Source organism: Pyrgilauda ruficollis, unplaced genomic scaffold, assembly GCF_017590135.1.
Source record: "Pyrgilauda ruficollis isolate IOZ18807 unplaced genomic scaffold, ASM1759013v1 scaffold23, whole genome shotgun sequence".
Lineage (NCBI taxonomy): Eukaryota > Metazoa > Chordata > Aves > Passeriformes > Passeridae > Pyrgilauda > Pyrgilauda ruficollis.
In genome coordinates, this window is record NW_024522539.1 from 12430741 (window position 1) to 12457262 (window position 26522).

Genomic DNA, 26522 nt, shown 5'->3' on the forward strand with positions numbered 1-26522 from the left:
TAACCAAACCACCATGAAGGTATGAAAAGGTATGCCCTGTAGAAATACTTTTCTAAATTAACAGAAACAGTTTAAAAAATTTCCAGAACTGTTCACAACAATCTTCCCAACAGATCTCCATTTTCACTTTCACTTTTCCAGCTAACCACTCTCACTGCCAAAAGCCACCACACCCCTTATTGGTTTTTTTTAAGCTGATAGGTGACACTGAAGGGTCCACTTCTTTTCTCAAGCCATGGCAACTAGAAACTCCAGGAAAAAAAACCCATGCTAACATGCAAGGGCAATACGTAATCACAACATACAAGGTTCCCTATTTTCTGGTCAGGTCAGTGTGCAATGAACATCAGTGGAAATTCAGACAGCTTGATCCAAACACAGGCAGAAGGGCCTGACACTGGAAGGAGCCACGATGCCGTGACCCTGCACATCCTGAAGAGGCAAAGCTGCCGACAGGATACCGGGCAGCGCTGCGACCGCCTGACCTTTCCTCCTCACCCACTGATGGCAGAATTACTGAGCTACTGCTGCCACAGCTCAAAAAAGCTGCCACAAACACACTGATCCCACAAAGCAGTGAACAGCCAAAGAGCTCCAGGACCTTCTGAAGCTCATCTAATGCAGACAAAAATTAGGCCATGCAAGCTCTGCGTGGAGAGAAAGCATCGGGTACTCTATTCTGGCACCCACCAGGAACAGATTCAAAATCAAAATTTCATGGTTTGAAAGGCAATTTTTGAACCTCATCCTCTTCATTCACCTTTGCTCAGGAGATCCTTATGCCTGCTTCATAGCCACATACACTAAACTGTGGATCAGTAACTCCTGCAGATCCACAGGCAGCTGCAACAGGAGTGTTTTTGTAGTCCAGAAAATACACAGGCTGCAGCCTGTACCTTTTACTCTTCCATATTGACTACAGACACTCTCAAGCTTGCCTTGCTACTCTTTTACGCCACTGCTATGCTTCAAGTGGTTCTGGTGGCAGAGGAGGGGACAGGCACCTAGCCACTAAACAGGAACACACCAGCAATGCCTAGCAGCACTGCAGTTTATCTAAGAGACTGCTCTCTCAGCCCAATTTATCTCCTCAAGAGTCTCTCCCTGGATATAAATGTCTACCCAACCTTCTGCAGTCCTGACATTAACCTGAATGAATCTGAATTTATTCTGTCTGTACAGCTAAAGAAACTGAGCATCCTCTGCTGCTTTGCACACAGGGGGAGTTGTCCAGGTTTAGTGCCCAGCTGCTCTGTACCACAGACATGCACACAACAGCCCATCAAAGGCAGCAGCTCTGGGCACAGACTTGCACAGGGATTGTTTGTACAGATGGAACAAGGACGTTCAGCTTCTTTTGACAACTTCTGACTGCCAGCCATTCCAGAGGCTGGAGGCAAAAAAACAAACAAAAAAAAAAGAATACAATAATGTCAAAACTGAACTGTTAAGCTGTTCCCTCTGAGAATGTAAGTAACCCAACATGAATCAGGTAAAAACAGCGAATGAAATAGAAGAAATATTGTTAAAATTACTGAATCTGCCAGGGAGTGGCTGCACACAGTCTGTATCAGTTAGGCTGCTCCCAACAAATTCAGGCTTAAATTGTTTTTAGAGGTTATATATTATTTTAAAGCTAAGGGGTAGGGGAATAAGGTTAAGACATATTACCGAGACTAAACTATTCAAAATGTCTTGGTCTGATTAAGTGAGACAAAACATCCTTTTCCGAGCTGAGTCAGCAAGATAACTATCTTAGTATCAACTTCCAGGTTTTATCATTATTTTATTGTTAACCATATTAGTATATTCTAAAGTACATGTTCAAGATGCTAGTCAAAATAGCTGGAACTACTAAACCACACCACATTCACCATTTCTAATAATTAATCTATTTACTAGCAGATACTGTGTAACAAGGGATGAAATAGGTTTCTGAGCCAGTATGTTGACAATCAGTATCTTAAAGCTTTACAGGCAATGCTTTCCAGCTTGTGATTCTTTGAACAAATAATAAAACAGAAATATTTTCTATGTATGCCTTAAAATAGTTGTAAAATGTGTTCTCAGAGCAGCAAAGCACGTGTCAAACTAATAAAATGGCATTTGCAGAAGAAGACAGTTTCATTCCACAAAAGTCACTATGAAACTATCTATGTTCAATGAATATCCATTAAGATGAGACATTCTTGAACTATTCATTTTGGACACGAAAACAGTGCTTGGACAGAAATTTCATCTGTATAAGCAGTTTAAAACTTGTTCATAACCTTGAGACTGGAATGGTCTTGCCTGGCTTACAGTCAATAATTACAAAGGACAGGGATTAACAAACTGTTCATTCTCACTCCCATTCTTTCCAAATTCACATGGTAGGAAAATAACACCAAAGACAACTGGGAGAATTAGTCCTGCCTTAGTGATAGAAGTCCAAGAGAGAGCAGAAGACAGAAGAAAAATATAAGCAGGAAGAAAGGGTGAGATAAAAGGCACAGATCAAGAAACTGCGACATACTGATGACTATAGCCAAAGCCAGGATGGTTAATTTAAAGTAAAACATAAAATGGTAGTATCTTCTGGACTACTAGATAGCTTTTTTTTAGGAAGCCAATATACAAATGACTGAGTAATCTAACAGAGAACACTTGGTAGTAAACAATTCCTCTAGGCAATAACATCCTGTTATTCTTTTGTTCCTGTTAGATAGGTCAAGAATCAACTACCACTGAGAAGCCAAGATAAGAGCACCAAAGCTTATTACAACAATAAAACAGTACAGCAGCATCAGCTTTAAAGATTCTGGCAATATCAGGAACTATATATTAAAGCTTTCTTAAGAATCATATCATGTCTGCATATAATACTCACTTGAAAGAAAGCATTTTCCAAAAAATGGGGAGCCTTAGGTGGAGAAAAGTACTTCCTGCAATAATCATGTTAGGTGACATCCAAATGATAGCAAGTCCTTTTAAGCCACTGAAACTTCATTTCACCAGGAGATGGAAAATGGGAAGGAGACTTTCCCATTTGGCCATTGCTTCACAAGCCAGAGAACACTGTCCCCTCTATAGTGACCAAAAGAACTGAACCATTTTCTAAGAAATTATTTCAAAACAAAGTTTTAGGTTCACAAAGATTCCTATTATAAAACTCCATTAATTGATCTTTTAAACATAATGAAAGTCATTAACTTCCTCCCCTTCCTAGTAATTCACTAGAAGAATTTAATTGTATCTTGTGAGCATTTTGTGCTCATAAATGCAAAAGTCTCATCCATCAAGAAATGCTGGCTCTTACTACAGATTGTATTTAACAGCTGCATTTGACTACAAATTAAGGAAGAGATTCAAGACCACAGAAGTCCACTAATGGCGTTACCAATTTGCCAACAAAATTTAAAAAATCCAAAGCCCCTCAAGCAATCACCAAACAATTTTTCACTATGTGCAACCTAGTATCCATTACAGTCCCACTCAGTGTTTATTAGTTCCGTGTAAGGGAATGGCTTTAAAAAAACAACACAAAACAAACAGAGGGACATAAAATAGCTTCTGGAAACCACCAGATCTATACAAATTACACTGCTGTTCAAAAAAACACAAGCAAACTCCAAACAAAATCAGGAAACCTCTCAAGACTACAGGCCAGCAAGCTTCACTATTTCTACAAGAGTCTCAACTAATCCAGATACGTGGGATTCTAGGCCATACCCTGCAACGGTAAAGTCCTTCACAGCCTAGAAAAAATTGAGAGCCTTTCTAAAGCCCAGAGACATGAATGTCTATTTTTTCTGTCTGAGTGCCCGTATAAGAACAGTCACATATAGCATACACCTTGTACAAAGGCACTGGGGAGACCACGGGCTTTGAACAGGAACGGAAGCACTGGGCTGCTCCAGCTCAGGCACAAAGGAGCCAAACAACATTACTGGCTTTGTCAGAGGCAACCCAAAAGATTAGTCCATGCCAGTCTCCGAAGTCATGTCTGAAATGTTTCTACTCATCAGCATCACCTTCAAAAGACAGCAACACGGGAAGAGCTGTGGGGTAAGGTGTGCAGAAGCTGAGAAGACAAACCACGTATCCTAGACATTCAATTTTCACCAGCTACAAGCTAAATAACCATAAACAACCTACTCCAGCAGTTACGGGAAGGTGTAAGGTGTGCAGAAGCTGAGACGACAAGCCACGTATCCTAGACATTCAGTTCACCAGCTACAAGCTAAATAACCATAAACAACCTACTCCAGCAGTAGAGCCTAAAGGAACATAATAACATATCTAAAGCTTTCCAGAATGAAATACCATATGCCTTTGAGAAATCTTAGGCAACCTGCAGTAAACAAGAATGCTTGTTCTACACAGGGCAGTTCTCAAGCAACTGAGCAAGCTGAAATGGCAAATGCATGCATGTAGGAAGTGTATTTTTGCCTGTGAAAAGTTCCCATTTCTAGTTTCATCCCTGAAAGCAACCACACATAATAGATACAAAAGATCTAAAAACCTATCTAACTTAGAATGTTATCTGGGCAACGTAAAAAGAGCTAAACAACATAAGAAGTCTTTAATACAAGCTGGGAGTGTAGGAACTCTGACACACAGACATCTATACATTAAACCATGAAAGACATGTATATAGACACTCAGTGGTTTTTTACTGAATGCCATTCCAAAGCCCTACAGTGCAAGCAGGTATTATAATAGCAAACAGAAATAGATACTGGACAACTCTCTAAAAATTATGTTTTTAAGATAGCAAACTACTGAAAAAAAAATAATTCCTTCTGTAACCAAAGAAATAACAATGCATTAGCTAAGATATCAACAATTTTTCCTTCAGTCTTTGAAAGAGCATTCCACAATGACTGTTAGAAAACACCATATTTAATACTGCAGTCAATTTTCACAAAAATACAGTAAATGGAAGTGAATACCTCATTAGGAAATGCTTGATCAAAGTGATTAATCTATAGAAATCCAAATCTTAAGAACTTGAAAGTTTTGTATGAGAAAGCCCCTCACCCAAAAGCCTGTTGTGACAAAGGAAAGCAGCAGTGTCGGTGCGCTCCTGTGGGTGTGCACCAACACCTGCCCCTGCAGCCCAAGGAAGATGCAGCCCAGCAGGGAGCAGCAGGCAGGGCTCTCAGCACGGCCACGCCTGAGTCTGCAGCAGGGAATGCTCCCCGCCGATGGCTCCAAGGAACCTGCAGCAAAGAGCGCTGGGAGAGCAGGCTGACCTGCTGGGAAGAAGGAAGTACATTTTATCACATTCCTTTCCCCTTTAAAAAAAGTTACTCGGATGATAAAAAGCAACATGTTGTTCTTATTTCCATACCATCTGAGATCTACTTTTCTACTGCTAAGACCTTGCTCTGAATACAGAACTATTGTTTTTTCCACATTGGCCTTACTAGTGCTCATTATTTCAATACTCAACTAAGCCGTAAGTCCAGGATACTTTTACGGAAGAAAAACTGAGCCAGAGAAATTAAGGACAAGTGCACCTGCTAGATTCAGGCACTGCAACTCAGATACCCACACACAGCATATACACAAACCCACTGTATACACAATAACCTCAATTACACGTTCTTTTTTATGCCAGCTCCTTTTTGTGTCAGCAACATCATATTAGCAATCCTTTATTGAGTCCAAGTGATTAATACACCATTAACAAAGAAAGCTGTCATAAATGCCTAACCTGAGTTATGATGGAATCCACACTAATACTGCATTCAACTGCCTCAACAATTACACCTTCTCCTCACCTGCCTTCCTGAATAGCAATTTATTTATAATTATTATATTTACCATAGGATCATATCCAAAAGCTGCAACAAGAGGTTTTGCAGATAACATTGCTTTCTTTCATTAGACAATTCTGATTTACACCCAAAGCAAATCTATCTTGTAGAACAGGGCCCAGAGCAGCCCTGGGAAAGCAGCAGTGTGCAGACAAACTATGACAAGACTGCAAAACAATGTGGGGGGACAACAGTAAAGTCCTTGAGGATACTTTCAATATGAGTTGGGTTTCAGACCATGTTTTTCTTCTGTGCTTCTGTGTACACAATCTTCCAGATTTAAACTCTGTGAAGACAGAAGACCATCCAAGGAGGGAGTACTCTATTTTTCATTCTTCTATCTAGGCAAGAGCAGCTAGCAGAGCAGTTTTCTTGTAACCCTAAGATCATTTGTTCTGTCATTTGTGCATGCAGAATCTCACATGCAAACTATGGAGATAACTGAGCAAGTTCTTTACATGCAAATCAGTATGTACTCACTGAATATTAAAGTCTCTGAGCACAAACAAACTGAACTTTTCACATATATCACTTGAAAAAGTATGGCTAAGCTTTTGAATTACAGAAGAAGTTAGATCTAGTGGATTTTTTACATGCTTTTTCCCCCTTCCCCCAGTTCCAAAGGAACATATTTATGCTCAAAAAGATTGAGGGAAGATCAGAATTGTTAATTTTTAGGCAGATTTCAAAATATTTTCACCATAGCAATAGAGGCTACAAAGCAGCTAAACTGAACAAAGCTCAACAATGTTAAAATAGAGAGCCTAAGGCATGGAATCTTTTAGTACAGCTACATAGCCTCAGAAAGTTACTAGCAAATGAAAACAGGATCTTGCAATAGGAAGTGTTATGCAACCCTTGCAGTATGGAGTGCTAATTTTGTATTAGAAATCCTATGTAAAACAAACACTAAGATGAAGAAAAAAAGCAATTCAATAGCTTTTTAGTTACTTCTCCATAAATAAAGCACAACTTGAGAGAGAGTTATGCTAACAAGAAAAGGAATAGTATTTTAGAGCTTTAACAAACCGAATTCCTATTATGGATGCAACAAGTACGCACTGACACAGAGATCATCACTGCCTGAACACAAAAAAGAGCTGATCAAAGACAATCTTGGTAAAATATCCTGTTGGCTCAAAGACAACATTACTGACATTTCACACAGGTCACCAAACAGCTTTCAGAGATACTGCTTTTAGTCTTCCTGCATCTGCAATTAAAAAAAAAACCCCTGACTTTCATTCTTCTTGATAAAGTTAACTATTCCATAATATTCCACCCCACGCACAAGCCTCGGTTACAATGCAGCAGCCACCCCCACCTGGCTGCCACTTACACCCAGTAACAGGTACACCAGCCTCAGCCACCTTCCAAAAGATTCACGTGCTCAGGAACTACGACCCGAGGACAGAGGCCACTGCAGGAGTCACTTTCAGTCACCCACGGGTTTATTGCAAAAAACACTGACACGCAGACAGGTTTTCACACTCCCGCTGATGGCAATGCTGGGATGAGCCCCATCGCTCGGGCATCGCTCTACCTTTTGTACCGCTCTAATACCGCACCGCTCCTGTCACACTGCCTGTGACAAAGCCCGGAACAAAGACGCGATTCTTCGGTACCGGGAAGAGAGCGAGGGGGGGAGAAGAAATCCCGCTCCACTCCGTCACGAGGAAGTTGCGAGCGCACGCGGATCCCTCCGTCCATAGAGGAGGCTCCACAGCTTCCAATGGGAGAAGACAGGAATGCCGGTGCTAGACGCCACGGCAGCCGCCAACTCACGGCGGGCCGGGGCGCAGGGCAGCCGGCACCGGGGCGCCGATCCCGCCGGAACCCCCCTCATCACCTCACCCCGCTCCCCCGCCCCGCTCCGCACCGCAGCAGGTCCGCAGGGAATACCCGCCCCGCAGGGGGTTCGGCCCCGAGGGGAAGCCGCCGCCCGGCTCCGCGGAGAGGGCAGCGGAAGGCGCGGGGGGCGGCCCGGGGCCTCGCTCACCTCCTCGCCCGGCAGCCCGAGCACCTCCGCAGGAGACGCCGCCATGGCCGCACGGCGCGCGCCCCCCGCCGCCGTGTTTACCTACGCCCCGCCCTGGGCCCCGCCCCGTGCCCGCCCCGGGCTCCGCCTCTCTCATCTCCCCATCGTCTGATTGGCGCGCGGAGACTCGGCCCCACCCACTCGGGTGCCGGCGGCGCCTCTCGATTGGCTCCCGCTCCGCGCCCCGCCTGGAGACACGCGCCGCGCGGGCAGCCTGAGGGGGCGCGCGGCCGCCGCCCTCAGCCCCGCCGCCCCTCAGGGCGCCGCGGGAGCCGCGCCGTGCTCCGCCCTGCCCTCCTCGGCAGCCCTACCCAGGGCCGCGGCGGGATAACGCCGCTTTTCTAAAATTTTTCCTAGTCGTTTACGCTGTCGAGGTCTTTCTTTACAGAATCCCAGAATCCATTATGTTGAGAAAGACCCCTAAGATCATCACGTACAATCTACGACCGAACACCATCGTGTCAGCTAGACCATGGCACCAAGTGACCAGTCTTGTCTTATCGCCTCCAGGGACAGTGACTCTGCCAAGCTCCCTGGGCAGTATCTAATCACTCTTTTTATGAAGAAAGTCATCCGAATATCTAACCTAAACCTCTCCTGCTGCAGCTTGAGATTATTTTTGCGCCTCTGAGAGCCAGGCCTAAGCTGTGGAGCTCTTGCCTAACCCCTCATACTCAGGGAACCTGAAATTTGAAAAATTTAGGGAAAACTGAGAGGAAAAAAGGACTTTCCCCACCAGGATGTGGCAGTGCTGCCTTTCAGGGTGCTCTGAGGAGGAAGGAAGTCCCATCTGTGTGAGGAGATGACCTGACATCACATCCAAGTGAGGAGAATGCCAGAGGACAGAAAAAAATAAACTGTAAAAGCCATGTCTGAAATCAAAACAACGATGTTGTCAAGACTTTTCTCGAGAAAAAAATCTGCTTGCCCCCATGCTCCATGCAGGGCTGTGAATCAATCCCTCAGGAATCCCTCCATGACTATCCACCTTTCCAGCAGGCAGAGGACAACAGCAAGAGCTGTGCTAAAAAAGCTGTAAATGGAGTGGTTTAGTCTGAGCTTTGTAACTGTAAGCCTTTCTACAAGCCTAGGCCAAACTCCTCCAGTCAGTGCACAGTCTGGGAGTGCAGAGAACATACCTCCCTTTTAGGATGAACATGTTGAAAATCACTGGTCACTAACAACAAACAAATGTAGCAGCACCTGTACTGACAAGGAACCGGGGTCTTTCGTCACCTTTCAGCTGATCCAGCCTCGCCCTGGGTGACCTATTTCTGCCATCATCATCTGATGAGAAATTCTTCCCTTTCCAAAACAAACACAGATCCAGGCTCGGCTCTTTGGACTGTGCCCCAGGCTGACCACAGAACACGCAGGTAACAGCTCCTCACAAAGACTCAGGCAAACCTGTGCCCATTAGCACACACACACACTCATGTTCTCCTTCCAGAGGCTAACCAGATGCTCCAAGGAAATGCAGTCTCAGTATCAACCTCAGTTTGTACATGTCCCAAAATCAGTGTAGGGTATTAACTATGAAAATTCAGCTGAGTGTCTTACAAACAGATGAAGTGGCATTTGGGCAAGTGGCTTCATATGAATTGGTAGACTTACTTGGGGAAACAACGTCTAAGACCAACCAAGACAGTTTGGAAAATAAGACCCGGAAAAGTTTTTGGGTATTTCAAAATAAACAGCCCTTTTCTGTTTCTGAACAGACCCTCTGGACACCCAAAGTTTCCAATTCCTTTGGCTCAGCTTTGCCTACATCAGTCTTCCAGCGCAGATTTAGAGGTGTGTCCAAATTGAAGTTTCTGGGTAACAGCCAAGGAAGGAAAATCTGCCTAAGTTACAACAGGCATGACTTCCAGGTCCATTTTTTTTCTGGGACTGAGTATAACGATGATTAGTAAATTGTTGTTACAGCTTGCTAGAAAAAGCATGTGGGTTTGTGGCTGTCAAACATGAACACTGGGTTTTACAGTGTTGTCTCATACTCTAGAGTGTACAAACCAAGTCAAAGAAAAAGCATAAGAGCCCCAAAAGCTCACAGCTGAGGTTTTTTGTTAATTTTTTTTTGTAGTCTATTAAAAGATAGTCTTTTATTTTTCCCTATAAATATCTTACTACACATTACTGTCACTAACCAGAGCTCTGCCTGCCTTTCTGCAGTCTCAGTCTCAGCTTTTCTGTACAGTAAAGGCTATAAGATGAAGCATCCCAAAGTCCTGTTTAATAAAGGTTTTATTGTGAATATTTTATTAGCACATTACTTATTGGGCTTTTCTGTAGGAGATCAAAACTCAAACATTAAATTTTAAGTAATGTGTCATTTCAATAACTTTGAAATTTAAAATTATGCCCTTTTGAAATTTACAACAGGACAGTAACATACTCATTTTGCTGTATTACATTTTTTAAGTAGCAGAGTAGCACAGCACTGACTCATTTTTTGTGTGGAAAGACCACTGACTGAGAATAGGAGTTAGTTAGTCCATGCCCAAATCCATAAGCAGATGACCTGCTATGAACAGGTCTGAAGCACAGAACTTGTGTTTCTGGGTTTGATACCCAGAGGCATCCATATATTAAGGTAAGGTCTATGTGCATTTTCAGTGGGATCAATAGTTATCTCCAATATTCCAGCAAGATATCTATCACTTCACCCAAATTATTATTTTTCTTAAAAATGGGGAAACATAAACCATTATATGTTTTTTAACAAACATTCAGTTCTTATGTTAGATATATATCTCCAGCATTTAATATTTTAGAGTGTTATGCTGCTACAAAATATTAGTGGAAGAGAGCTTTTCTGAAAGCAAATAATTGATTTTCAGTTGCAGAGAATAACCTAAATTTGGATCATCTAAGTGCAATGGAACATTTTATATATCCATACCATTAAAAATCTGTTAATATTTTATTTCATTAGTCCATCCCAATATTGAGTTCTTATCTGGTAACAAATTTGACTTCTCTTGCCATCTAAATTAACCTTCAGTCCCATGAAAGATCAAAAATTTGCAAAGTTTAAAAAAAAATCCATCTCTAAGCTGAAGGCATTCATCCTGATAGATCCAATTTGTGGTTTGAATTTTATATACATTTATGATAATATGGTTTGTGTCTTTCTTTATCATTAATGCTTTTCCTAGGCAAAAGAGAATCTGTGCACCATAATACTGAATTACTTTGAAAAAAATCCAACAAAGCAGTGTTTGCTTTTAAAGGAGGAAACTATGTGGATAAAGGACATTTGTTTCAGAATTTCCAAGGATTATCACAATAGCCTTTCATAAGAATATATGTTAACTATAGTGATGGTTAAGTGATAAAAGCTAGGACATCAAGTAACACCAAAGTATGTTTTAACTTATGAAGTGTAGGATACACTTTTGCTACAGAGGATTTTAAATCAAACTGGATACATCATCTTTGCTGGTTTTCCTTTAAACCAAAGGAATAGAAGTGATTTTAACTGCAACTAAACAAAACAAAACAAGAAAAAAACCCAACAAACAAACAAACAAACAAAAAAAAAAAAAAAAAAAAACCACCCCCAAAAAGCAAACAAAAAACCCAACAACAAAAAATCAAAACAAAACAAAAAACCAGATGCAAATAGCAGAAACAGATTTTTGTCCTATTGTCTTTTGTTCTACTGAGTCATACAATAGAAAATGTTATGAACCACTCACAATGTGACAGTGATAGGTAAATGGAAAACTGTGTACAACGGGGAATTAATAGAAAAATTATATTGGTCATGAGTCATTGCTATGACTAAGAGAAGTAAACACCTATTGGCATCCTAATAATCTCAATTTCTTTACTATTAAGGCAATGTCTCAGAAAAGAGACCAATGCAGAGATGTAGTTAAGAGCCCAAGACTTAACACTCTTCTTGTTGGCTTTACTGTTAAATGCAGGCTAGATCCTGGCAATAAGTACTGATTTCAAACACCATGACAACGCGATGCAAAATTGATCCAAACATGAAAGCTTATATTTTGTAAGCATGGACTTCAGTCTGGTAGTCTCTCCAGGCTGGCAGCTGTCTCTTCATTGCATTGCAACTGGGCTGATTTTGGCTCATTTGCAGGTTTTCATCAGCCCCTTCCTGCTCCTTTTCACTCTCGGTTCTCCGAAGTCACAGGTTCTGTTTTCCTTAGCTTTTCCTCTTTCCCTTAAAAGCAAACATATCCTTGTTTGCATACATGTGCTTTCTGTGTTGCCTGAAGCCAAGCCACTGCCTCCAGCAGTCTCAAGCCCTAGAGCTATGCTTGCTCCTGCAGGATGACAGCGAGGTGTGACCACCACCCACGGACACACCAGATGTGAACCAGAAATTCTCTGCTCAAGTAGCTCCTTTCCAAGGCAACCAGCAGACAAAATTTAACACTGTTCTCCAAGCGTGGGCCTGTGTTCCCCAAGCACCAACACCTGCTCTGGGCCAGCTCCCTTCTTCCCTGCCTCCCAGGAAAGATGCTGAGCTCTCCAACTCTCACAGGGTAGAAGAGAAAGATATAAAAAATATTTTTCCTAATTTTTGTGACTTGTATAACAGTTTACAAGCAATTTCTTTTGGAAATATCTCTGTCTTGATGAGCAAACCTGCATAATAGGAAGAGCAACTGCAGTGGAGGTGGAATGTCATACTCATTTTGTGCATATGCATTTGAATGAAATGGTAAACACTTATCTGAATCACCACCACTCAGATGTCATCTTTTTCTCTCTATTTTCAGCTTGAGGGGGAGGAGACCTGCCAGAACAGAAACCCTGAAGCGATGAGCTCCAGTCAACTGCTCCCAGATTAATTATCCACCAGTGATCCCATGTTTAACACACTACTTATGGATATTTTTGCTAACAGCTCAACTCATCACAATGTTAGAGAAGTAAGAACTTTCAAGGGATTACATATTTGGGCTTTTCTTCTTTAAATACCTTGAGAGTATCCTTCTCCATATGTGTATGAAGTAGTATGTGCTATATCCTCTTTGCCAACGCCTAAAACATTGCTAAGACCAGAAGAAGCTGAAGTGTTCTGATATGGCGTGTGACTGAGCAACACTAATGCACTCCCATCTTGCCACATCTCAGTTTCACACGAGATACTCCTTATAGTGTTTCTCTCTTATTTCATTAGGAAAATGGGGATAGTAAATAATTGCTGTTATTAGTTGGTTTGAATTACTTCTGAGGTGTTCTTAATGTTCAAATACTTTTGAGTACACAGATTTTCAATGTGTTATCCTTGATCCACTGATTGGCTTCCAATGATCTTGAAAGTTTTGTCACTGGGAATTAATTACTGATAATACCAAACTACACTTAATAGCACACCATCCAAGAAATGTCCACATATCTTCAGGTCTGGCTGGTATAGAAAGTAATCCCACAAGAAGGTACTTCTAAAAACCAGGTTGATTGACAAGAATGTAGGGCTTTGTGCATGCTGTAAAATTATATTTATTAATGATGAGAGTATTATCTCTGCCAAAAGCAAAGGGAAATGCAAATATCCTCCTATTATTATACAGCTACTGTTTTTGATAAAAAGCTAACCTCAGATAATTCCTAAAGCACTGAAGTATTTTAAAGTTATGTGCAGCATAACAGGTCTCCAGGATTTCCTTATTAGTAAGCACTGAGATATGCTATTTTGCTTTTTCAGAGACAGCCATTTTAGGCCCCTGTGTTAGTTTTGCTGTCCACAATTAATCCTTGTCAGAGCAGATTTTAGTTATGCTTTTGGTGCAAGAACCAAGAACCTTTGAGCAGGGCCTCTTAGACACAGGCACTTCATCATCATTCTCATCTATACATATGTAACAGTAAAGATGGTTTTAATTTTTCAAAGCAATTTGAAATAGAATCAAGGATAATTTTTTTTCCAGTCAGAATTAATCATTGCTTATACACAGTTTTTTAAACAACACATTTCAAAATGCCTCTTCTTGTCTCAGAGCAAGGAGGATTTGGGCATGATCCCTCTGGGAAATGATTATCATAGCCCTTGGAACAAGTGTCCTTTTGAAGTACTGATACAGAGCAGGCAAATAGAACACTCAAGGGTATTCTTGATAGGGAAAGGAGATGATCAAGTCCTTATCACTTAATTTATAATGTAGGATACGTTACAGTGCTGTGTTTTCCCATCCATACTGGAAACAAAAGAAGAGTATTTGCAAAAAGAGAGCCCAATAGCTCTCTAAAATAAGTATGTTGAGAAGTACTGATTGGAAACCACAGGTAGGTTGGCTACCTGAGGAAAGCTGCAGGGACAGCTTCTCTTGATTCCCACTAGCTACCTCCTCCACACAGTGCTTCAAAAACCTGAAGCTACAGATGGACTCAGCTCCAGCAGCAGTCAGGTAAACGCCCTGTTCTGTTTAGTCATCACAAAAATCCACTACCAACAAGTTAATAAGTGAACACAAGGCTATCAACCCCTGAAGAAATAAAAATGTATTTTCAGCTTCCTATGTATCTTCTTCCTACCTTCACCACATAGGAAGGCTTTAAAAGCACATTTAGCTTATCTGGTAGAATATATACACAATTTAAAAATAGTTCCATCAAAAAGTGGCCCCTTGTATGAATAGGTAGGTTAAAATGAAGCTCACAAGCTGCTGAGACTCATTTCAGTCCTTGGGCCAATTTTTCAAGTACAATTTTAACATTTGACTCAAAACCCCCCTACAAACATCAGTGTATGCTTTGGATCAGTAGCATACTGCTAACATTATCTGAACGAGCAGCTTGACATCCACTGAAAATTTTATTCTAACAGGCATCATCTAATTAGGTAGTGTGGATAGGCAAAGTTCCAATGATACATAACTTATCATAATCCACATAAAAGCAGTTTATTTAAAAGGAAGCTGACAGCAGAGAAAAGATGAGCCAGAGGGACAAAAATGGAGCCTTTTAATGATTTCAGAACTGAGGTATTACCAGATATAGAAAATGGGTAGGCAGGCCCAGGAAGAACAGACTCAGGAGGAGGCACGACAAAGCCATTGGAGAATAGATATGCAAATGTTCCAACACATTTCAAGTATTTACATCACTAGTAGGATATTTCCTATGTATCCAAAGCACATGGCAGAAATGTTATGACCTATCATGAACTATAATAGCTCAGTTATGTATTCTGCATTATATCAAGATAGTCCTTTATTTGGGGTATTTAAACACTGTGATCTGCAAGAAACAGCTGTCTTTTTAGCACAGAACGCTTTCTAAACAATTTTTTCCATGTCCTCAGTTCACTTCTGACTTATTAATCTGTTTTTCCTGAGTTTGTATTTCACCCCTTTCTCTTTTTTTAACAAGTTAGGTAGGAAAAGCAAAAAAACCTGAAAGATTTGCAATTTCATCAGGTAATGTTAACTATGCATTAGAAGGTGTTGGTTTATTATAAAAGCAGTTACAAAGGCACTCAGATACTGTGAAGTAATGCTTAAAATGCCATTTGCTGGAGTGAGCACTACAAAGAGAGGATAGTTCAGACAGTTTCACATCCCTTCAGATCCCCCAGCTGTGCAGCACAGAATGAGCCTCCAACCCACACACACACCTTGCCTGTGGAAGGCCAGCTTATTTGAGTTTTTACAGGATTTTCATACCAGAAAACAAGTCTGCTCACTACTTCAAAGGTCAAGCAGAAAGGATGCTCACATGAGAACATCCAGCTGCACTTTCAGATAAAAGGCAAGGACACACAAGTGGCATCATGGCCAGCACTGAGTGGGAGCTGCCTGCAGGCTCCTCTGTTATGGCTACCTGGCCAAGGTTTCCCTGCAGCCAGAGGACAAACAGCACAGCACAAGGACAGCACAGCCCAGGCCTGGGCACATTCAGGTTAATTGTTAACTGTTTTGTGGATCCCAACTCAGAAATATCTTAAGCATACAGTCAGGTCCCTGCTCCTTTCTTAAGTTTGGAATCACTTCCCAGTGTTGCTCTAATTTGTAAGCCTCACTATATAGTTTTCTTCAATTTTGTCTCCGTACCCAAGCTTAACTTGTACCATTTTTATGAGAGGGAGGAGAGCAGCAAGATCCAAGCATTGCTTAACTCTGACTGGCTTCAGATGGAGCTTCTGTCTTTTGAGCCTAGAACAGTTTCCAGAGAGGCCATTTATTCTGTGACCACATAATAATGTAGGTCTGCTCTAGAGAAGAGGTATCAGTTGCCAGGGACACTGTATGGACTACATGAACCACTGCCTCCTTTGATACACCAATCCCTAACCCCAGAGGTGGAATTCTGTTTACTGGAATACCAGCTGCATTCACACATGCAGATTTTATTTCTGGAGATGTAAAAATATTTCAAAGCAATTGTTTAGGACTTACTCTGGATGTCTTTATTAAGCACATAAACATTTAATAATTTGAAACCTACAAAGCTCATGATTCCAGTTCCAATATTTCTACCTTCTTAAATCTTTCCTGTTAGGACATTTCCATTCACAGATTTGTTTGCTCTTTTGATCCTTTTTATTAACCATTCAGACAAATTCTTTCAAATTTACAGCTGAGAGGTTCCAATTAAAACCCATTATTACTTCAGGTGAATCAGCAATTTCTAAAGTATCCTTCTATTATCTCCTACATTATATTCCATCTCATACCTTGAGTTTTTAATTTCATTTTTTATGACTGTGGAACATAAAGGGTGTCTGTCAATTGTTCGCTGAGGACTCTTTGTAAAGCATGTTTAGAATTCAGTGAGATATATTAATAGTATTTCCTCCCATGATATGTTAAATTCATATATTTCTGATTCTCTTTCATTTATGTTGCCTTATGTCTCTGTGATAATTCTTCTTTGTTGAAGAGCCTAAAGGATTTTGTGCAAACATCAAATTTTGTCACCTGCCAGCTCATCTCAGCCTCTATAGTCTGGGATGTAGTCTAAGTCTGAACTCTTTGGCATGAAAACCTGAATATTTATCCTCTCTCATTTTTCTGTAGCCAGTTCCTGCTCTGTGGCAATGCCTTTCCATCCTGTTCACACAGACTGTACTAGGCACACTGATGGGTTTACATGCAATTTTACAATCCAAATACAGGACTCCGTAGATCAAAGCACATTTCCCCTTTATGTCAGCAACTGAAGCCACACTAACACTATCCTGTAAGAGTGCCTTACAAATATGGGAAAGCAAAACCAGGCAAGCACCAATACAGTGGATGGCAACACCAGCAATGGGATGTTGTATGTCACAAGAGCAAGAGCTGGCACCCAGGCATGAAACCAACACTTGGGCTAAGTCTGACCAAGGCACCCCAGCGAGGAAGATTCACCTTCACACTCAGCTTTACTGGGCTCAGCAAGTGCAGCAAGGTTCAACTGGGCAGCTGTCATCACACAAACTACCAAGTTCTGTATTTTAGGCCAGGCCTAAAGCACATTTTCCATATAAAGAAAAAACTCCAGAAATAATTTTAATACAAAATGTTTTTATTGTTTTTGAAAACATTTAAAAAACAATTTTTGAGCACTTTCAATAAAAAAAATAACTGAAATGCTACTGCAATATTCAACTACTGTAGTCTCAGCAGTACAACAGACAACAAAACACTGGGGAAGAGGGGAGAAACTGGATTTCCTGCACTAAATGAAAATGTGGAACAGGGATTTTTCTTTCCTTATGGTGCAGTAAATAAAGCACAGTATAGTACAAGACTATTATATGATCCTCAGATGCACTGCACAAGAAACGCTTTCCTTCTTTTCAGTTCGGAAGTCAGTGCTTATTGCAATTATTTGCAAATTATTTACTTCATGAATTCTTATCATGATAAAATGATGCAAAAATGTTTTTCAACACCAGAACAATAAAAAATAATCCAAGAAAGGAACATATTCAACAATAACTAAGCTGAATTAGTTAACATAAAAAAGTAAATAACTTGTGAATAACTATGCTCACCTGGTTAACACTGAACCAGCTTCAATACAGCAAAAGAATAAAAAAAATAAAAGTGGTTACAGGAATATATCTAGTACTGTACAAGATTAAGTCATTAACACTCATGCACGTTTTGTGATCATGTATTAACATGGTGAAGCAAACTAAACTTAATTTTTCCTGCTGCAATATTCTCATGTAAGAGAATCAAAAATAGAAATATCTCATTGAGATCAATGCACATTGCTACATAAGACAATTTCACCTGTCACTTTTAATGACATTTTGCCTTTTAATAATGAAACACATTAAAAAGTTCTTTTTTTTTTTTTTCATTTTGCCTTTTTTTTTTAAATCTGTGGGCCGTATTTGTTGCATTTATCCTAAGGAATGTGCCTGCCACAGGTTCAACAGAATTTTAGTGCAATATATGAACCCAGAAAGTTTGCTGGACTAACCAAGCAATCAAATTTAAAGTGTTTGCTGCAATACTGTACACAGGGTACAAATTCACTAGTTTGTATACTTTAGCAAAAACTGCTATCAAAATAATTTATTTCTTACGTTAGTAGGAAGCCAATAATGTAAACAAGGGGTCAGAACTGTCTCAAATTCAAAGTTTTGGAGTATCTGACAAAGACAGGCTTCCATTTGTTAGGATCACAGAATTTTCCTTTGGGTATTGCATACTTTGGTGTGCAGTAGTGCTCTGTCTCAATGTATCATAAAGAACTAACTAGCACTAAGTACAGGGACCTAACATTAATTATAACACCAACACACAAATATCTCTAAAATGATACATACCAATGTACAAAGCTGTGCCTGTGCCTTGGATTTTACTTGAAACAATTCTTAGCAAATTTAATACTTTTAAAATTAAACATATATTTGCTTTAAACCCACTGATTATAGAATATTTCTGCTAATTAAGTCACATGTTAGGCCCAATGTAATGCTTGCATTTAAAGAGAATTTTAAACGCACTTCTAAAAACCTTTGGTGATGGCTGCATAATTTAGAATGAATCAACTTTAAATCTACTTTCGCTTTTGTGAGAAATCTTCTTAAAAAAACTAGCAGTTAGGCTAAACCTTCCTTCCCCCAAGCACTCCTCAGTGTCAGTGTTTGTGACCCGAGGTGAGGCCAGCCCACCATGGAACATGGGCTGCTGCAGCAGCCGGGCAGCTCCTCCCAAGCTGGCTCCGAGTCAGAGTCACACAAGAGCTGAACTTCCCCCTTCATCCAAAGCAGGTTTCACCTATTCACAGTAGTGCTGGTACTTCACACAGGGTCAGGAAACAGAAACAAAAGGTGCTGAGTATCTCTCAGACCTATCCTCCTACCAGGGTGAGAGGATGTTCAACACATCCTCTCAAAAGGCAATGGGCAAGTACAGAATTCTAGCCCTGCCTTCTGCAACTTTAGTCTACAAGAAAAATGGTTCAAGACTTACTGACAGACACCTGGCAGGACAACAAGCAGAAGGTTACTGTGCAGCTTTTAGTCTCCTCCCCATCGCCTTGGAAGAGTCATTTGGTCTTAAAGCAGACCACATTATCACAACATCCTCGTGCTTCAAGGAGGGATCAGAACTCTCCAGGTTCGCTCCTGATGAAGTAGCAAAACTTCTGATGCAAGCAGTGAAATCAGGCCCCTGTCAGGTGCTATTACTTAGCACACCTGTTTGTCCTTGCAGAAGAAACGATAAACTGGTGATGAATTGGGGCAAGGGCAAGAGAAGCCATGATATACCAGCACCTCCAGTGCCAATGCAGCAGCACAAGTTGAATCAGCACTGCCAAAAAAACTGACCAGTACTGGGATCTCGAGTCATTTACAAAAACTGAAGAAACAGAAGACCACCAAGTCACTTAAAGAAAAACACTAATCACGTGAAAAATTTGAGCATCTTCCCTTAGAGAAATCTCGGGGGGGTTTACTGAACCTTCCCCTTTGTAAATTTATGACCACTCATCAAAGAAATGCAAAAGAAGAAAATTTTTCCTGCTCTATATTCTGCTTTCTGTCAGGTCACAGGAAAAGTAATCCATTTTAAGGGATAGGATTGTAGCATACTCAATGCACCACTTCTTTTGTAAAATCTGCCTCTGCAAGTCCTCTTTCTAGCATCAAGACCATAGCTGGGTAAATACCTCTCTTTTTTGAACATTTTATCAGCATGTATGCCATGCTGATAAAACAAAAGGTATTTTTGGTTTGAGTGAACCAGTGAGACAGGAGTCTAATTCTCATTTTCCAGAGGAGCAGCATTTTTTCCTTTAAAAAAAAAAAAACAGATTCATCAACCCTGTCAAATCACTTTTGAAAACTGAATTCGGGCTTCTAAAACAGTAAGTACTTTTAAAAGAAGTTTTACCAAAAGAATGATCACATGTCTTACTGTGTATCTGTAAAGTGCCTGGCAGTATTATGGCTCTATGAAATATTTTTAGATTAACCATATTTTCTAATATTTTAATAGTCTTTTGTTTGAGAGAAAGAGGGCAAGCAAGAAAGACAGAAAGGCTCAACCTACTGAAAGAGAGAAAAAATAACATCTTCCTGTGCCCTCCACTAGGTTAGGAAAGAGCAAACTTAAAAAAAAAGGAACTTTTAGAAACAGTATTTTAATGAGCTCCAGCAGCTCTCTGTTAAAAATAAAAGGAAAAAAGAGGGAAAATATCATGTTCCTTCTCTAGCATTGATACACAGTACCTATCACTTTAAAATACAGGGGTTATGCCTAGATTAAATCTCAGTGCTCAAAATCTTTTTGCATTAATTTTACCTAATATAAAAACATTGACATGAGAACTAAAATATCAAGTATGTAATGAATATTAATGGATAAAATAACTACATAGATTTATTTCTCTTAAATAAAAAAAATTAGTGCATCTTTTTCCTTGATCTTTCCTGTTAGCTTTTCCCATCTCTGTGTTTTACTGGAGATGCCAATGGCACCAATGCTACAGAGATTTCCTGAAGTTCACCATCAAGCAGTGCTCCAGACAGCTACACAATGATCAGGCATCTGCATGTCACTTGTACCCACTCCCACCACCTTACCTTCAGGCACCCTGCATTTCAAACCTGGATGACAAAGGTCAGTAAAGATCACCTACTAAGAAGTAACAACCAATAGAAAGTATGGAAAGCCTACTAACAAGCTTGAATTAAAACCCTCCCAAAGCATCAACCATAGCTGTCATCACTGGCTGCCATTAACTACTTCTTTATTTGCTAAAACAAGAAATGTTGAATGGGAAACACTCCAAAATTCAAATTTTAATACTGGCTCTTTGATAGCCCATCACCTTCAGAGATTTGTTTAAAATTGGTAAGACTGCCTTTTCCTTACTGAAGAATGAGCAACAGGTACAGCAAACTTTTTTTAAAAATGCCACAATACATAGCAAGTGTTTCTGCTGCGGGAGGCACTTCCATTAAGACAAATACAATACGTCTGTCTTTTAGATACAGTGTGCTACATACATATTATAAAACAAGATTAACCCAACATTTCAACAGCAGGATGATCCTTACTCTCCATCCACTCAAAACCTGATGCAGTCATTGAGTTAATGGATTCATTGCAGATTTGTTGAAACAAGGGGTCATTTTTTAATTCCTCCAGTGTAGCATCATCATCTTGTCCCTGCTGACGACCTGGATCAAACAGTAGATTTGTGTCTAAAGTGTTCAGATCGTTAATGCTGCCTGAGAGCTCGGAAGACAACCTGATGTCGCTGGGAAAGACAGATGCAACATTATTGAGATCTGATGCCACCTGATTCACCAGCTGCTGGTTTGTTGGCAGACTGTCCTCCCCTAAAAGGTCTTTTACAGTGCTGCTAAAATCTAATTGCTGCTCTCCGATGTCTGATTGTGCTTGGTTATCTCCAGAAGAAAAACTGATCTGATCGGTGCTGCTATTTTTTGTGAGGTAACTTGGTGTTTGGAATTCATAAACTGAAGTGCTGGAATTGATCATACTTTGTGGGTTGGCACTAGGAAAAGCGGTGGATGTCTCCAAAATCTGAGTGAGATTCATCCTGGCTGTGTAATTTGAGGGCATGTTGTTCATTCCCAAACCTCTCACTGCATCATCACTATCAGAATCAAGTTTGTTTAACAACACACTGGTTATTTTTTTAGTGTTTGTTTGTTTCTGAAGAGACGGGAAGGCCGTCTGCATCATCACAGTCAACGGGACTGACTGGCTTCTCTGTGCTATGTTATTGGCACTGGTGTCTGCATGGATATTAGCAAATACATTGTGAACTTCGGGAGTCACTGGACTTCCAAAAGGTGTCAGATTAGAACGTGGTATATTTGACACAGGGTAAACAGTGCTTCCACTGAGATTACGCTGGCGATGGACAGCAGGGCTCACACTCCGGCACCTCAGACTGTTGTTGAGAGATGAACCAGTTGCTTTGTTGTCCAAAGGAGCAGGAACAGCAAAGCCCTCCTGCTTGGTAGTGCTACTAACAGGGGCTGCCTGGTGCTGCACAGGTGAAACAGGAGTCACGCGACCAAAGTGAGTGTCGTGGTGGCGCGGCTGAGACTGGTATGACTGGCCGGGAACTGCAAAAGCGTGAGGTTTCCTGAAGCGATCTTCCACCAGCTCCTGGTAGCTTGTAAGGATGCCATGGTTTGCAACTGAGGAATTCCCAACTCCACTGTAGCCATTATTCATCCACTCGAGCTTGGTTTTGTCAGGATGGGTAGCCATAGGCCGCTGCATTGGCTTCACAGGGCTACTTGATATGATGCTGGCATCGTGGTAAGCCATACTAGAGCTGATGGGAGTAAATGCAAATGGGTTTCGGCATTCCACAGGACTTGGAGGGACACTGCTGCTGCAGTTGGAATGGGGTGTGCCAATGGGCGTGTGCCGGCTGCTTCCTAGGGCACTGTCTACAGGAGTTGTCTGAGCCAGCCTTGAACAAGGGCTCTCTCTTGACATGTTCTGAGATCCAGCAATCATTTCGGAGGTGGGTGTTGGAGTGGGGGTGGGAGTGGGAGTCGGGGTGGGAGTGGGGGTGGGAGTGTGAATTGGAGTGCTGTTGTTATGGATCGAATGGTAAAAGTGCGTGCTGCTTGGATGAGATGATACGGGAGCTCCTTGAGCTGCAGCCTGACTCTGAAGTGCCATTCCTAGACAACCACTATAAGGATGAGAATTATTCATGGACATTTGTTCCTCCATGAGCACTAGCTCCTCCACAATGCTGTCCTGGGTAAGGTCGTCATCAAATGAAAAGAAGTTTTCATTTGACTGAGGGACTGTATGCTCAAACTCTTTCAGCTCAGACTGCAGAGGTAACTGATTTGAAGACTGTGCTTGTATTTGATCCAAGGAGTCCTGGATCTGGCTCTGTAACTGCTGGCTGTACACATCCTGCTGCATACCTTCACAGTGCACCGGCTCCCACGCAGACTCCTGTAAGTCACTAGAGCCAGAGTGCCCAGCAATAGTCATAACACTGATGTCTTGCTGCTGATCACAATTCACAGATGCAAAGTCAGAGGTTTTGGTGATATGGTGCCATGTATTTGGGTTAAAGCTGCCATCAGATTTTGAATCATTTTCTATGATAAACAAATTTCCTTCCAATTTTACTTTTATATCTGGAGATGATGCTGATGCAAGCTGCTGTTCTAAAGCAGGATCACAGGTATTTAAATTGGTGCTCAAAGAAAGGTCTGTGGCTAAGTTTGCGGCAGCTGTAGGAGGTACAGGTACTGTCACGGGTACCTTGATGGGAACTTGAGCAAGCGTTGCTGTATTGTCACTGTTAGCTAATGATCCAACCTTCAGAGCCTTCTTAACATTGTTAGCTTTTTGACCTTCCACAGCATTACCAGCTGCAAACTGCTCCACTAGTGGTTTCTTTACAGGTGGTAACTGGGAATCCTGAAGTGTGGAAGGTTGTCGCTTTCTTGGACTTTTAGTGCATGTTTTGTCTTTAATCATAGACTCACCAGAAGGAGGTGAATTGATGCTGGTGCTGGACAAGTTTTGACTGGCAACTGTGAGCTTAAGAGTGCTTTGATTATTGCCTGCTGAAGAAACTGGTGTGATTTCATCAGACTGTGTCTTATATTTGGTCCCTGCTTCTTCAGCTTCCTGATCACAGCCCTTACCTGGTTTTAGTTCCATGACATCATCCGTTGAAACCTTCAAGGCTGCAACCTCAAAATTAATTAGCTGTGCAGGAGGCAGGTCAGGGGTTGCCTTTATGGATTTAGACATGTCAGAACTCTCTTGGCCCTGTGCAGAGTTCTCATCCAGCAATGCTTCTGGTTCTGTTTTGATCTTGACTGCAGGTGTAGCTGCAGCAGTGCTAGGCTTGGATCCTGGAGACTGAAGTGAGACAACAGATCCATTTTTGATCTGTGGACCAGTCCTCCCTTCTTCCACTGCTCCTGCACTAGTGCTAACTGAAGGCGTCTGTTTGACGGGCACACTACTGCTGCTCGGGGCAAGAGATATTGCTGTCATTTTTACCACGTTTAAGGAATTCACATGTGGAGCTGGCACAACAGTCTTGATTGGGCTACTGGTAAATAGCACCGTGGTGGGAGAGCGGATGGTGAGAGCACTGGTGTTTGCTGGCTTGGGTAAAATCTGCGGGTAGCGATGCCGGGCAGAGCGGTCACCAACGGGGCTAGCAGGAACATTCTGGGGAGTCTTTGGTGGCTGCTTGACTGATTGCATGTGCTGAGTGACCACCTGAACATTGAGTGGCAGGACCTTGCTATCAGACGACCCCATAGGACTTGGAGAAGTCACCAACTGCCTGGTTCTTGGCACCTGTAAAGAGAGAAAATGAAAAGGTGTGGTAACGAAACGAGAGGTCCCCAAGCATGACCTCAGCCCCAAGCATTTCAAAGGTGAAAGACAACATAGCTCAATACACCAAAGCCAGTGAATCAGTCTAAAACACAATAAGCTCTTCTACTTGTCCAAAACAATTTCTATTTCTCTGCCTAAGGATTGGTAGACAGACATATGCCTTCTATTTTTAAGTATGAGGCACTGGTGTATACACTAGTCTGCTCTTCTGCTAATGAAAGGGTCATTCTCTTACAATCCTTCACCACCTGGGACAAAAAGACTGACACACAAAGGCTAAAGAGGAGAGGATGTGTTCAAAATACTGCTCCTTGTTAAGGTTTCAAAAGTGAGTTAAATACAAACTCACTATCCAGCAGAAAAACTGGCTTGCCTATCAAAATGAACAGCACAGTGAACATCTTAACACCAAATAACCTTCCTGTACTCCCTAGCCCAATTTCATAAGGCTGAAAGACAAAAATGTTCTGTACTACAGACATTAATTCAAAATAAAATTGTACCTGTCACTAAATGCACTGGGCCAATGAAAAGCAATTTAGATTCCATATTAGGGCCTCAGTGACCCACACAACTGGTGTCAGCTCTCTCATCTGGTTCAACTTCATGTCAAGGCTCACTTTAATGACTTTAAAGATGAACTTGGCCTATGCACCATGATCAGAATTCTGCTGCCTCTGTATCAACCCTGTAAATAATGTGCTATAGCACAAACCAGACAAAAAAGCATCAAGGCACCCAAGCCTGTAAATGGAAACTGTTCTAATCCACTGACACCACTGCTTAGTTCCTGGCAATGTACAACCTTTTCATAGGGTGGAATCTCTAGAAAGTTGCTGCAGAGCATTACCGGTATGGGGCTGGGGACAGCAGCCACAACAATGCCAATAGGTGGAGGGGACAGAATGGCAGGACTTCCATTAGATATACTGGTCACACCGTTGGTTGCAGCGCCTTCTGTTTTCTTTACTGGAGACTCTCCTGGCAAAGGAGACTGCAGTTTCTGTTCTTGCTGCTTCTTCTGGATCTTACGCTGCAGCTGCTGCTTAGCATCAACAGGAGATGGCAGAGTTTTCACTTGTGGTTGAAAAGAATTACTTTCAGCAGTAGGTATAAAAGCTGAGGGCTGGGGGATCCCTTTTATTCCTGAAAACAAAAGAAAGAGAATGAAATACAACCAAACATATCCTGTCTGCTGTGGTGCCACTTCTACACCTAAAAGAGATTATCTGGCAGGCATCTCCAAAACCATTCTGGGAACACCTCCTCCATGAGTTGCTCCCATCCACTTCATGTTTAAATCTATTCAGCTTCAGTTTATTCCCACATTTGTGGCAAAAACTCTGTCTTTTAGACAAGCTGGGCATTAGTTGCTAAAATACTCTGTATGGGCCTCTTGTGAGGCCCATATCATGTCAAATGGCAATTTGTGTGTCAGCACAATCTCAGCCCCGTGCACTTCACTGGACTGGCAGCAGAGGGCGGCGGGCACGTTTCAGATGAGCCTTTAAAAACCAGCACCTGCCATGGTTTTGTTACCTGTTTTTCTACCTGTTTTAAACAAAAAATGCTTCCAGAAAGCTGTGGGTCTGTGTCACAGAGGAGCAGCTTTGAGTATATGATATTATCTAATGGCCAAGGCATTAAATATAGTGCATCTAATATCAGAATGGATCAAAACCTCTGTGTGATCAAGGATAATGGGGGAAAATGGCAAAAGGACAGAAGTGTTCATGAAAAAAAAAGAAAAAAAAGTTAAAAAAACAATGGAAATTAGAATGGGAGAACATGTTTTTCTGGAGAAATTACTTTGCTGATTACAAAGCAGGCAAGTGCCACTTTCATGGAGAAAACAGACTTAGTGTGCTCTGTGCAGCT

At 41.4% G+C, this 26522-nt stretch overlaps 2 protein-coding genes across 4 annotated transcripts in view; both read right to left on the bottom strand.

Annotated features, from left to right (window-relative positions):
* Window positions 1-7891, bottom strand: part of NEDD4 (NEDD4 E3 ubiquitin protein ligase) — a 51357-nt gene extending 43466 nt beyond the window's left edge. Inside the window, exon 1 of one of the 2 annotated variants that reach the window (XM_041468934.1) lies at window positions 7804-7891. In XM_041468934.1, the coding sequence (XP_041324868.1) occupies window positions 7804-7848 (45 nt within the window). In that variant the 5' untranslated portion in view covers window positions 7849-7891. The remainder of the gene's footprint in view (window positions 1-7803) is intronic. The other variant, XM_041468935.1, reaches the window with a different exon arrangement.
* Window positions 7892-17307: 9416 nt separating this feature from the next.
* Window positions 17308-26522, bottom strand: part of RFX7 (regulatory factor X7) — a 49613-nt gene continuing 40398 nt past the window's right edge. For both annotated transcript variants that reach the window (XM_041468968.1, XM_041468969.1), the window contains 2 exons: window positions 25495-25790; window positions 17308-24602 (listed from right to left, as the gene is read on the bottom strand). In XM_041468968.1, coding sequence (XP_041324902.1) covers window positions 21291-24602; window positions 25495-25790 — 3608 coding nt within the window. In that variant the 3' untranslated portion in view covers window positions 17308-21290. The remainder of the gene's footprint in view (window positions 24603-25494; window positions 25791-26522) is intronic.